General features: G+C 42.7%; 1 protein-coding gene across 1 annotated transcript in view; it reads right to left on the reverse strand.

The window, feature by feature from the left end:
* GALNT13 (polypeptide N-acetylgalactosaminyltransferase 13) overlaps positions 1 to 14,888 on the reverse strand; it is a 408,240-nt gene that overhangs the window by 120,089 nt on the left and 273,263 nt on the right. The window contains exon 7 of the mRNA XM_030210028.1: positions 6,386 to 6,566. Within this exon, the coding sequence (XP_030065888.1) occupies positions 6,386 to 6,566 (181 nt within the window). The remainder of the gene's footprint in view (positions 1 to 6,385; positions 6,567 to 14,888) is intronic.

A 14,888-nucleotide genomic window follows, 5' to 3' on the forward strand; every position in this document is an offset into this window, starting at 1 on the left:
ATTTACATATGGAAGTGAGTGAAACAGCATCTATTGCAAGAAACAAAGAAACATGACGGCAGATAAAGGTCATATGGCCCATCCTCTTTAACCCCTAACTCTTCCTTTTCCTAAGCGATCCCACATGCTTATCCCATGCCTTTTCAAATTCTGACACAGTCCTGGACTCCACAACCTCCACTGGGAGGCCATTCCACGCCTCCACCATCCTTTCTGTGAAATAATACTTTCTTAGATTACTCCTAAGCCTATGCCCTCTTAATCTTATCATATGCCCCCTCGTTCCAGAGGTCTCCTTCAGTTGAAAAAGGCTCACTTCCTGTACATAAATGCCCTTGAGATATTTAAACATCTCTATCATGTCTCCTCTCTCCCTCCCAGGTTCATAAGCCTGTCCCTTTTTTTTTTGTGTCCAAGACCGCTTACTAATTTTGTAGCCGCCCTCTGGACAGACTCCATCCTGTTTATAGGATGGAGCCTTGTACATGTATATTTCACAGTGGGTATTCTATGTTCCGCACAGACATTGACCTGCAACTTGGAAAAGCCTTGAATTGACTGCATGGAAATTGCTATTCCAGTACTACCTCTCCACATTGCTGTTTCTGCCTGAAAAATGTTCTGTTTTAGAAGATGCTAACTGCCTCTATACATTGCTATTTCTGCCCTTAAAAAAATCCATTTTGTATAAAATCTACTTATTGCTTCTCTGGATTGCTGTTTCTGCTTGACAAAAATATTTTCTAGTTTAGACTCTTCTTTTGCAACTAAAATGTACTTTACTTGTTATGGCCTCTCCAGCTAGCTGGTTTAATATTAAACGTTGCCTCACATTTTATCTTCAATATCAGAAGTTCTCTCCCTATCTTGCTGCTTTAAATTCTAATTTGCTTCTCCAGGTTGCTATTGATTTTGTCCCATTTTCTTGCTGTTTTAAAACTCTGATGATTTTCCTCTTTGAAATTGCCTCTTTTATTTTGCTCTTGTAAAACTTTGCTACAAAAATCTGCCTTGTTACCTTTTTATTGCAAGTTATACTACTTTGGCTTGTGTGATTGGAATGGCAATAGTCTGGTTTATTTAATCTGTCTTAGTTTAGTTTAGTGTCTCAGTGCAAGACCTCTGAATTAGTTTTTGAACTACATGAGCAAGGCTTCAGAAATCCAGGAGCTTTACACCTAATATTAAACTACATCACCATTTGAAATTCCTCCCACCATAGGCACATTTTGAGGAGGCTTGGTGGTGGAGGTGTTGGGGGGGGGAGGGGGTACAGCATACCCATCTCATCTCCTATTGATTGTGGGTGCTAATACTGATTGGTCCCCTCCTTTATTATCAACATAACTTCTTTACTCTTTGTCCCTCTCCCCCAAAAGTAAGCAGCCAAATTACACCTATGTTTTCTATTCTACCCCTTGCCCACTTACCCAGAGTCCAATTTTCTTAAATAGTCTTCCTTGGACACATTCAGTGGTGTGCTGGAGCCGGCTCTGTCCGGCTCGCAAGAGCCGCTTGTTAAATTTTGACAGCTCTTGCGAGCCGGTTGTTGTTGGGGGCGAGCCGGCTCCATTAGGGGAGGTAAGCATGGCAGATGGGCGCCATCACAGGCCATGCTTACCTCCCCTGCCGCTCCGAAACATGTCCAACGATGTCCTTCGCCCCCATCCTCCCATCCTGCTCCCATCCGCCTTTTTAATTACCTCCGTCGAAGCGCGCGCTATTTAAAGCCCTGCTGCGTGCTGCCCATCTCCAGGCTTCCCCTGCTTGCTTCGGATGATGTTCGTGCCCTTAGTCCCGCCTTCGCGGAAAAAGGAAATGATGTCAGAATGCTGAATATACAGAATGTCACTTATTAGCTCAGCTAAATCCTCTTATATATAAATGCAATGTAATTGAACCTTTAAATGAGAAAATCTTTACAAAAACATTCCCTATTTATTATATCTGCACTGCTAAAATCTGAAATAATTAGCTGTGAACAATGAGGATTAGAAAGCTCCAATCAAATTGTGTTTACTGGTACTTACTTGCAGCCAAATACAGGTTATATTAGCTACATGAACATTGTTTTTCTAATTAGAATCAGCTTTAATTTAGAAATACATAAACTGAAAGTTCACCACATTTGCATATTTTTGCACAACATGAAAGCTTTCATATTGATTTCCCCACCATTCTTTTTCTTACCAACACATATGAGGGGTGAATTCTATAACCACTTCAGCGGTAGTCTATAAGCTGCACCTAAAGTTTGGCGCAGTTTACAGAATAATGCTTAAGCAGAGAGGTCACGCGTAAATTTAGGTACCGCCATTTGCACTGACAAAATCATGGTGCAAATCCCTGCATGTAAATTTACATGTAGAGTTATTCTATAATTACATGCTTAACTCAAAACCACACCCCCAGATCTGCTCAGCACCCCTTTTTTGGACTGCACCTAAATTTACACGTTTAAGTCTCAATTAAATCTAATTAGTGCCAATAATTGCTTGTTACAAAGCCAATTATTGGCACTAATTGTCTTATTATTCTATTAAACTGAATGTGCAAATCAGGGGCATGCCTACATTTTCACATGCAAATTTTTGGCAACATTTGTAGCAGTGGCGTAGCTACGGGGAGCCACGGGGGCCTGGGCCCCCTCAAACTGGCTTCATTGCCCCTAGTTTGGCTGGTGGGGGTCCCCAACCCCTGCCAGATAAGGTGTTTGTCCCATGCTGGTCTTACATTGCTGACGCCCTGTCCTGTTTTTCAGTGCCGTGCACGCTCGTTTTAATGAAACTGAGCACACATGAACCCCCAAAGACTAAACCCTGATTTCCAGCGCCCCCCACCAAATAAAAGACACCCCCCCATCTCTAGTCCTCCCCCAAAGGCAAGAAACTTAGAGATGGCTCGCATGCAGCGTTAGTCCATTGACACAGGAGTCAGTAACCTGCAGTATAGAGAAACTGTAGGTTGGTGACTCCAGTGGTACTGTAAATCAAGGTGCAGTTAAAACTTGCCTTTTACCGTACATTGATAACGCTTCCCCTCACCCCTACCCACAGTCTTGCTATTTCTCTGTAGACACCATGATAATATATTATAGATTTCAGTCACCACAGCTATGTATTGCTCTGGATGAATATTATTGCATCTCAGTCAGCATAAAGAACAAATTAAAGCACATCACAGATCTTGCAGTCACTCTCATCTATACACACTCCTATTTGTATGGAAAACAGTTTTCTATAGGCTTGATTTGAAGAGATTACTCCACATGGTATTTATGGATTATTCAATTTAACTAAGAATTATGCACAAAATGGACAACAGAAGTCAAAAGCAATTACTGAGCATTCCAGAGTTGGTTGCAGGCATTTTGATAATACCATAATTTTAAACAAAGCAAGACCATCAGTTTTATTCAGGTAACTTTGGATTGAAAATATTTCATCCCTCTCCCCCACCCACCACCACCATTGCTGAGCAGGTTAATTTGGAATGGCAAACTGTTTCTTGTATAAAATGTACCTGGTTGTGGCTATACTTTAGCTCGGTGCTTCTCAATCCTCTCCTAGCTAGTTGGGGTTTCAGGATTATGTGAAAGTGAAACACTCCCCCTCCCCAAAGAGAGGGTTTAATGAGAAATTGGGGAGCAGTGGTGTATCTAGCTTGTTTGCCACCCGGGGCGGGTCGCCGCTGCACTCTCCCAGCATGTCACCCCCCCCCCCAAGATGCGGCCCCCCCCCCCCCCCCCCCGAAGCACATCACGCCACCACCTTCTCTGTACAACCCTTTGCTGTCTGCACCCGGGAGAGACCACCTCCATCACTCCACCCTTGGTACGCTACTGTTAGGGAGAGAGGAGATCTTTGGGCAAAGTGAGTTTTAAAATCAGATTTTCTCTCTCTGTCTGTATGGTATTGAGAAAATAAGAAAGGTATTCTGTCATTTTGCCTTGGCAGCATCACTGCAGGAGAAATTGATCAATTTGATAAATGTTGCATCACTGAGCTAAGAAGGTGGAGGTGGGCAGCACCTTAAGTTAATTATTCATTGAAAGAAAGACAGGTAGACTGAAAGTGGCACACTTACTTATTTAGGGGATTATTATCCATTAACGTGGAGTGACAGAAATGACACGCACATACAGGGGAAGAATAGAAGCAGATTAAGTAGTCAGAGAATCTCTTCACCAGGAGTCTAGTGGGGTGAATCAGGGAGATTGTGCTTGGCCTTTTGGCTGAGGTGCAGCCTCAGGCTCTTCTAAAAGTTGGGAGTCTGGACCAAACAGGGAAAGGTCCCTATGGGTTCCTACTGAAAACTGGAAGAAAGAGGTTGCCCTCTGTTGGGGAAACCCTGGAACTGAGGTCACAGACTCTTAACAGCTGGGAGTTCTGAACCAAGCAGTGAAAGGAACCCTATAGGCTCCCTTCTGAAGATGGAAAACCAGCAGCCCTTGGGAGCAAGTTCTATCGATGCCTGAGGCCAAGAAGACTAGCGAGTCTTGGAGTGTGCTCAGAGCGGTCCGCCCTTAGGAGCAGCTCGGTGGGTGGGGGGAAGGTTATGACCTTTGGAACCTAGCTGAACACAAGGCCCAACAACGGAGCGGAGGCTCCCATTATACAATTGGCATCAGGAGCCCAGCAGAGCGGAGGCTTTTGGGGTGCCATCAGCACCAGGAGCTTGGTGGAAAGAAGGCTCTCGGGATGCGATCGGTATCAGGAGCCCTGCAGAAGCTTTTAGGGTGCGGTTGGCACCAGGAGCCTGGCAGAAGTTGGAACCCTGGGATGCAGTTGATGCCAGGGGCCTGCAGAGAAGGAGTGATGTTCAATCAGGGCATTATGCAGAGGAGGCGGCTCCTGAGAGTGCAATCGGAGTTCAGAGCTCAGTAGGCCTAACCAGACTCACGTTGGAAGTCCAGCAGCCTCCACCCCAGAAAGGTTCAGCAGGAGGGTGAGATTTGAGGACTTGGGGGGGAAATAGAAGGGATGAGAGTCAGGAAATGAGAAAAAGGGGGGGGGGACTCAGGAGCTTGGCAAAAAGACTAACTGATTAAAAGAGTATTGGTTATAGACTGTAGTATTGCTCACTGAACTCTATGCGTTTCAGTATTTCATTCGACACAAAGTCCTAGTCAGTACTTATCGTTTAATACTGATATAACTGTATAGAAATACCTGTACATAGTTCAATAAACAGTTCAAACTTTTTTGTTTACAGCCTTGCTTATAGAAGTCATTTTGTGGTTTCCTGGGTGGGGGGAGGGAGACGGAAAAGGGTAAACCCATCCACTAATCCTTTTCTTCCACAGGTGGAGGCACCAGAAGCATAAAGGGCTGATGGACCCTGCCCTAGGGGAACTCCAGCTGGGTCGGGTCATGGATTCAGGGAATCCTGCATGGGGGCATTACAAAAGCAAGCCCTACAAGTTTATCCAGCTAACTTTGAGTTGAAAATATTCCATCCCTCCCTCCCCCCACCGTAAATTGTTGAGCAGGTAAATTTAGTTTGGCAAACTGTTCCCTGCACAAATTTTACTTGGGTGTGGTCATACTTTAGCCTGGTGCATCTCAATCCTCTCTTAGCTAGTTGGGGTTTCAGGATTATGTGAATCTCTACTGTGGATATTCATTGTGGTAATCCTGAAAAATCGACTGGCTAGGTGTGCCACACACAGACATATACACATCCATTTAAAGTTATGCAGATTTCATCAATTCTTTCTCTCCGAGGTAGACCCATTGAAACCAGTGTAAAACCTTAAATAGATATCTATGCTATTTAGCTGGCCTAATGTTGGTGTAAGATATATCCAACCAGAGCCTGAATATCAGTACTTAGATGGATAACTTTTCATCCCACCCAGGAATATGCCTTAATCCTACCTCTGCCTAAACAGATAAAATGTACCCATTTAAGGGGGAAACATCAATGTGGGCTGCTCCTAAAATATGCTATTTTACTACCAATTCATACTATTTTTAGCACACATCCCATTTTATTAATGAGACTTAGTTACTTATTACAAGGGATAACAGCAAAACATTGGTAGCCCACACTGATATCTCCCATGCTTCCAGAGGTGAAGTGATCAAGGCGGGCTACCATTAAATAGGCTACTAATAACTGGGACTAAATCTAAAATAACACATCTTAACGATAGCCCACTCTTGATAACTTCCCCTTTAAATGCTGGTACTGTTTATAAAAAAGGACTAATGTAATTAACACCTGCTCCTGACCACATCAGTCCTTTAGAATATTGGGCTGCATATTTTTTAATGGCAATGCATCCTATATCTATGGAACAACTTGTATTATTCAGAACTTCAATTCTGAGCATAACTTTGGGATGTTTGCATAGCAATTATTTTGTTTCAGCATATCTTACCTGGGGATATGATATAGAAGAAATCTTTAAACTCATCCATCCAGACTTCTGCCAGTCTTCTGTTATTCTTATTGATCACATGTCCAGTTCCACCAGGGAAAGTGTAAGGGGTCGCTTTACGAAACACATGACCAACATGGGCACATGTTACAATTTCCAAGGATCCTCCACATTGCCAAATCTGAAATTAATTTAAAAAATTTATACCCAAAATATGTTTATACATGATAAATAGAATCTAGAAATATCTGTAGCAAAAAAAACACAAAAGATGAAAAATCTTAATTTCTTGTGATTTCCAAATTTTAGACTGCAAATGGCTCAAATAGTTTGCTTTTGCTTAAACCCTGAATAAATGCTTCTATGGTTGTAAACTTCTAAAGGCCTGATTTATTAAGAGATCAGTGTTCAAAGGTTTCGATCCACTGATGGTTAGCTGGATAACCTTGCTATATTAAATTTCACCCTTCAATCTGGCTACATTTATTCTGGAAAAGACTGTGCCTAAAAAATGTTTCAGCCTGCCTATCTGATATCGCTGCCTGGATGTCTCAACGTCATCTGAAACTTAACATGGCCAAAACCATCTCATCTTCCCCCTAAACCTACCTCTCTTCTCCCTCCTTTCTCTGTTTCTGTGGATGGCACTCTCATTCTCCCTGTCTCATTGGCTCGTAACCTTGGGGTCATCTTTGACTCCTCTCTCTCCTTCTCTGCTCACATTCAGCAGATTGCCAAAACCTGTAATTTCTCTCTCTATAACATCAGCAAAATCCATCTCTTCATCTCTGAGCACTCTACCAGAACCCGTATCCACACTCCTATCACCTCTTGTCTTATTGTAACCTGCTTCTCACCGGCCTCCCTAGCCATCTCTCTCCTCTTCAATCGTCCAAAACTCTGCTGTGCGACTCATTTTCCGCCAAAGTCGCTATGCTCACATTAGCCCTCTCCTTAAGTCACTTCACTAGCTCCCTATCTGTTTCCGTACACAATTCAAACTTCTCCTACTGACCTATAAGTGCATTCACTCTGCTGCTCCCCAGTAACTTTCCACTCTTGTCTCTCCCTATGCCCCCACTCGAGTACGCCATTCTGTAGATAAATCTCTCTTATCTGTCCCCTTCTCCTCTACTGCTAATTCAAGACGCAGTTCCTTTTATCTTGCTGCACCTCAAGCCTGGAATAGACTTCCAGAGCCTGTACATTTGGCCCGTCTTTGGCCGTTTTCAAGTCCAAACTCAAAGCCCACCTCTTCACCACTGCTTTTGACTCCTAACTCACTTGCCCTGTCCTTTTATCCTCACCTCTTTATTCCCTTACCCTTAATTGTTGTCTGTTTACCTGGCTTATCTAGATTGTAAGCTCTTTGAGCAGGGACTGTCTTTTTGTGTATGGTGTACAGTGCTGCGTATGCCTTGTAGCGCTATAGAAATGATAAGTAGTAGTAGTAGTAAAAAAAGAGGCAGCCATTACCAGACTGGCTAAAACAACAGCAGGTCACTGCTGATGTCTGGAATGGGCTACTAGAAATTTACCCTTCCTATTCCATGACCTCTTCCCAAGTTCTCTCACTCCCTACAACATTTCCACAGCTCTGTCTTGGGTCTCTTCCTTCCTTCTTATCCCCTAATTGCCACTTTTTTTTTTAATGTTTTTGCCTTCCTCCTTTCCTTTTATCCCCAGCTGCTTCCTAGGTCCTCTTCCTCCTTCCCATGCCCCCCTTCTGGCTCCTCTTTTCTCCTACTCCCACAAGGTCCTTTCCCAACTCCTCTCCTTCTTTTCTACCCTTGCCCTCATGAATTGTTTCTATGCCTCTCCCTTCACCCATGACCCCTTCCCAAGTCCATTCTAGCCCTCCTCTTTCCTTACGTACTTTGCACATTCTCAGTCCAGTAGCAGCAACATTGTGAGCTATAGCAGAGGGCATCAGTGTTGACTTATTGCATATTTACATGCCCCCTCCCTTCCCACAGGTCTCCATAGTAACAGGAAGCTCAGACAGGAAAACGGCCTGGAGCCATAGAGGGGCTGATGTAATAACATGTGTTTTGCACACAGCTTAGCTTTTTTCTACACAATTTTATGCACTACCTTGGGTGCTCTATGCTGAAATTAGTTTTATGCATGAGCTAATTGACTGCAAAGACTCAAGTAGGTATCTGTGCACAGCTTATTTAAATCCCATGACAATGATGGTATTAGCTATTCAACACAGATGCAGAGAAGTGCGCAGAAGACTAGAAGGCTGAGTGCTAGGGCTTTAACAAAAGATCTGATGAGGAGTAAAAAGTTAGCTCGTTCTTCTGAAGTCAGCATTAGTGAGGATTTCATGCCTGTTTCTTCTTTTTATTATGAGCATAAAGGACTCATAACTTTTTTGTGCTTCACTGAAGTGGATGGGTAAAAAAAAGGGTGGGGAGAATGAGGAACCAAGGGGAGTGTTTGCTGGAACAGAGTGAAGTGCTGGACAATTGACAAATGCAATTAAAAAAAAAGTAGCAGCATATGAGACATTAACAGACTGCGATTAAACCTTTGCTGCTCACTTTTTTTGTGCAAGATTTTGTAGTATAATGCTGGTCTGAATTATCTTTTCTGTTATACACAGATTGGATTTTTGCTTATGTTTGTTTTATGTAATTTGAGTGTTTTACTGTAATCCACCTTGGTTTAAACTAAAATATAAATATGAAAATAAAATAAAAATAAATCCACACACAGAGTTGCATGCACAAAGCTTCCAACATTGTACCCAGAGTCTGTGAGTGTGTGCTGGCTCACAAAGCACATGCTGATTTCCATTGCTATAGCTGACACTGAAGGTCCATCAATAAGCCTAGACTGTGCCACAATAGCATAGGGATCAGGACAATTAGTCTGGCTATTTCATCCCACAATTAGACTTGATCCAATGTATCGCGCTGTATACCCCTTTAAAGGAGGCAGTATAAAGCAAGATGAAAAGAGAATTGAGCATCATTAGCTTGGGGGGAGGGGAAAAGTTATCAACATGGGCTATCGTTAAGTCTGGTTATTTTACCACACGTTGTACTATTTTAGCATAGGTTTTCATTGCATAAATGGGAACCTATGCTAAAATAGCACAACGTGTGTAAAATAACCTGACTTCATGGTAGCCCATCTTGATAACTCCCCCCCTTAATGTGTTTATGCAGCATAACATATTCTCCATAAGCAGAATTCTAAAGTAAGGATGAGAGTGCCAGAAAATTTTCATGTCAGATTTTTTTTCCGAGTTTTTATTTTTTGTTCTAGAACAAATGTCATTACGAGTGCACTCTTCTTAAATAATGTGCACGATGTGTAAAGAGGGTGCACTCATTAAAAAGTGTGCACTATGGGCCAGATTTAGTAAATGATGCCCAAAGTTAGGTGGAAAAGAGATGTATTTTCAAAGAACTTAGACTTACAAACTTCCATAGGTTACTATCAGGCTTATTTTCGAAAGAGAAGGGCGCCTATCTTTCGACACAAATTGGGAGATGGGCATCCTTCTCTCAGGGTCGCCCAAACCGGCATAATCGAAAGCCGATTTTGGGCGTCCCCAACTGCTTCCCATTGCGGGGATGACCAAAGTTCATGGGGGCATGTCGGAGGCATAGCAAAGGCGGGACTGAGATGTGCCTAACAGATGGGCATCCTCGAGCGATAATGGAAAAAAGAAGCCTCAGAATGGTGTCCGAACTGACCAGATGACTACCGGAGGGACTCGGGGATGACCTCCCCGACTCCCCCAGTGGTCACTAACCCCCTCCCAACCTCAAATAAACAACTTTAAAAACTTTTTTTGCCAGCCTGAAATGTCATACTCAGGTCCATCGCAGCAGTATGCAAGTCCCTGAGAGGGGAGGTGTGTGTGTGTCAGCAGAGGCATAGCGAAGGCGTGGATGTCCTCCTTTCAAACATTTTGGATGTCCTGAACTGCTTCCCCCCCCCCCCCCTCAAAGGGACAGCCAAATTTCAAGGGAGTGGATTGGAGTGGAGGAGTGGCCTAGTGGTTAGAGCACTGGTCTTGCAATCCAGAGGTGGCCAGTTCAAATTCCACTGCTGCTACTTGTGATCCAAAATCCAAATAAATAAATAAATAAAGGGGGTGTCAGAGGCATAGCAAAGGCATGGACATCCTTCTCACAGAAACATCCACATTTTGGATGTCCTCAACTGCCCATCGCAGGGACGGAGGCATAGCAAAGGATGTCTTTCACCCATACTCTAAAAAAAGACATCCCTGACAAGCACTTGGATGTTTTCACCTGGACTTTTGTTTTTCTAAGGTTGCAGACGGCAATTTATTTAAGGTTGTAGACGGCTATTATACACGCAGCTTGTCTGCATGTATGAAGCCGTCTATGGCATGCGCAGAGCAGCCACGCATAACGCTTGGCTGCTCTGCACTGGCTTCCCCTCCTTAGGAAGGAAATCGTGTGCAAATGAGCTAACAGCGAGCAGCTCATTTGCATGCGATTTCCTTCATGCATGCCCGTTCCTTTCCGAATCGCTATGGGATCGGTAAGGGAAGGGCTTTTTCTGTTCAGTTAGTGCATCTATCTGAAGGTAAGGGAGCTATGTACCTGGGAGCAATTTGTGAAGTCCACTGCAGTGCCCCCTAGGGTGTCCGGTTGGTGTCCTGGCATATCAGAGGGACCAGTGCACTACGAATGCTGGCTTGGATTTGGTCATTTCTGAAATGGGAGTCCTCGCTTTCCATTATCGCCGAAAATCAGAAACGACCAAGTCCTGGGGACGACCATCTCTAAGGTCAAACTAAATTTGCTGATTTGGGTGTTCCCGACCGTATTATCGAAACAAAAGATGGATGCCCATCTTGTTTCGATAATACAGGTTTCCCCGCCCCTTGCTGGAGCCGTCCTGCGAGGACATCCCCAGGAAAACTTGGGCGTCCCTTTCGATTATGCCCCTCTATTTAATTTTGTAAGTCTAAGTGGTTTGAAAATGAAACCCATAGTAAATTAATACTGTAAACTGTACTTTAAACTTAGTGCGGATTCTTCCTAGCGTCTAACTTTGGGCACAAGGACTTACATCTGCTGAAACCTGGTGTAAATCCTGGAGTGCAAGTTGGACACGTAATCCCAGAATTCTATAACAACTGTGCCTAAATTTTGGGAACGCCCCTGGCTCGCCCATGCCCTTCTCAGCCACACCCCTTTTGAGTTGTGCACAAGATAATTTAGGTTCGCAGTGTTATAGAATAGCACATGGGCAGATCCACAAACAAATCCTAATTAGTGCCAATTAACGTCAATAATTGATTGTTAACAGCTCAATAACTAATTAGTTTGCACGTGGATCTGAGATCTGCACACAAATTTGGGCAGCCTTTACGGAATCCGGGAGTACGTGCAAAAATTGTGCACTCTTAACTGACAAGTGCACAAATGTGTACACTATTGCAAAAGAGTGTGCTCTTTTTGCACATAGGGGACAATTCTATAACTGGGCGCTACAACCTTATGAATTGCTGTGAGATTATTCTATATGATCGTTAAGCATGTATATCAGCATCAATACACTGAAATTTATGCACGTGCACTTATGCAACTGCAATAACAGGTATAAATGCACACTCCTAAATGTGATAGGTTACATGTGAAACTGACAGTATTTTGTAAGGTAAGTAGCTGGTGTTCCTTTACAATACCAACTGCGGCATTAGAAGTTATACCTAGATATTGTGATTCCACCTCTTTTCTTCATGGTGTTTCTCCCCTCCTTTCCATTAGCATTATGCTGACATCATATTATATTTCTAATATTTGAATTTCATTACTATATTTTTGATACTGTTTCATGGTAAGCCTAACATTAAAGTTCAATTTACTGTTCTCAGGTTTACCTCATTTATTGCATTTATGTTTATATTTGGTCATTTTATTATTGTTATGCTGTTAACAAAATCTTAAGTTTTATGTTAAACTGTACCTGCTGTACACCGCCTTGGGTGAATTTCTTCATAAAGGTGATTAATAAATCCCAATAACTAGATAAAATTAATTAATACTATGCTACTTTGCAGCATATTGAATAACTTTGTAACATTTGCCTTTTGGGTATCCCAGTTTATGTTTTTCTTTTCATTCCCTTATTTTTATAATCCTGTAAACAACTTAGATATATTGTTGACTTTGGGATATATCCAATAAAGATGATAATGAGGAAGAGGAGGAGGAGAATGATATTCAGCACCAGGCTGAACACAGATATCCCAGGTATAAGCTGACCACTGGAACTTATCCGGGTATAACTGACATTCAGCATTGGTTCCCCAATAAGTATCGGAATAAGTTAGGACAACTATTTTGCTGACCTTTCTTACCTCGATACTTCACTGGATACCAGCATTGTATATCAGCCACACCCGGATAAGTTCCAGCTTTGCCTTGGCTCCCTTCTCAGATCACCTCTGGACTATCCAGATAGTGCCAGCGTGGTCAGAAATGATTTTCAGTGGCTCCAATACATGGCACTTATTCATGTAGGATTCATTCCTACCCTGCTAAACCTCAGGCCCACAACAAACATATAGATCCACGTCTTCAGAATCCTTGCCCAACCTGTTCCCCAGCAGTATACAAGCATCTGTCAAGTCTAATACTACAGGCCAGTGGTTTCCAAAACTGTCCTGGGGCCTCCCCAGCCAGTCAAGTTTCTGGGATATCCACAATGAATATTCATGAGAAAGATTTGCATACACTGCCCCCACTGCAGGTTTGGGAGCCTCTGCTGTAAGCTGATAGAATATGCCTACAAAATTAGTACACGTGTATCTTCAAGGCCACACCTAGCAAAGCTCTACTGAAATTGGCTTAGGTAGGATGACCTGATAATTCCACACCAAAAACATTTTTTGAGATAACACACAATAAAATATCTGATTTCCAATGGCAAATGCTTGACAGAAGCAATAAAATACAAGGATTCACAAATCTACCTGCCTCAAGGTTGCTTTAAGTCAAGGCGCAAACAATAAGGTGATGGTGGAAAACCCAAACTAAACAAAGGTACTCATGCCTCTGACAGGTTACTTTAGAACAAAGGCAACCTTAGACAGTAACAGGTGAGAAACCTTTAAAAAATGAGGATACCCATTTATTTAAATAGCACCAAATACAGATGAAGGAAAAATAATGGTCATTGATGCCTCCAGCTATACATCATAGCCACGCCTTTAGTTATCTCTAAAAGTCCAGGTAATCAACAATGCAGAAACACATTCTATAAATAGAATACAATGTAGGAAAATGTGCACCAATGAGCGGCCTCGAATCTGGATTCTCCTGTTAATGGCATTGTGAGTAGGCGATCTTGAGACTGCAATGTACAACCAGACACGTGTGGCTACACGTGTTCCCTTCAAATATGTGGGGCCTTAGTCAAGCACAGAATCTTAATGACAAATCAATGCAATTATATGTATTCTGTTTGAATAGTAATCATTTTTGCTGTTCTAAGTACCCTCACCATACTTGTTATCCTTAACAGCTATCACAGATTGAATCACCTCTAGAATATCAACGCCCTTCTGCAGATTTGGTGTCCAGAACTGAACACAATGCTTGAGGTGGGGTCTCACTAGAGATCTGCAGAGAGGTAATAATACTTCTCTCTTTCTACCTTTCCTAACGCATCTGAGATTCTATTAGCCTTCTCAACTGTTTTGGACTGGCTACTTTGTGGGCATCAGAGATAATGACCCCCCGCCCCTCCGCCCCAATCTCGCTCCTTATGCTAACTGCCATTTTTTCACATCAATTGGCCTCTGGATTTCTACACCCTAAATAAATGGTTTTGCATAAGTACTTGTACAGCTGCCATGTCTTTGACCATATTTCCCACTTTTTAAACTTATCTTTCATTGTATTTACCCCTTCACATGACTGTTCTGTTGGCAATTCTCGTAGCATCTGCAAAACAGGCACACCCTCCCTTCTATCTTTTCTCCAGTGTCACTTGTGATAAAAATGAAGAAGATTAGGCCCAGCACCAATCCTTGTGGCATTCCACTGGTCATGTTCCCTTGAACAGAGTGGATCCCATTGATTACCACTCTTCAAGTTCTGTTGTTCAATTAATTTCTCACCCAGTTTATAGTGGGGGGGGGGGGGGGGGGGGGGGGTTCAACTGCCAGAACAACTAACTTGCTTACCAGTCTTTGTGTGGAACCATGTCAAAAGATTTACGGAAATCCAGAAAGGGAAAATCTACTGCCTATCCCTTATCCAACTACTCTGGGCCCTTAACCAAATAATTCCATAAGATTTGATTGGCAGTATTTTTCCTTGGTGAAGCTCAATTCTATCCTTCCAGAAAGTCAGGGTGGTTATAGGGACCCCAGAACAAATTTGGAATGCATTGTTCTATATTTCACATGACAGTCATTCCAGTTCTTAAACAGTTAAATGCTTGATTTGCTTAACTGATGCTGTATAAAGTCATACAATATCTGATGGAGCCTTTA

This window comes from Microcaecilia unicolor, chromosome 7, assembly GCF_901765095.1.
Source record: "Microcaecilia unicolor chromosome 7, aMicUni1.1, whole genome shotgun sequence".
Classification (NCBI taxonomy): domain Eukaryota; kingdom Metazoa; phylum Chordata; class Amphibia; order Gymnophiona; family Siphonopidae; genus Microcaecilia; species Microcaecilia unicolor.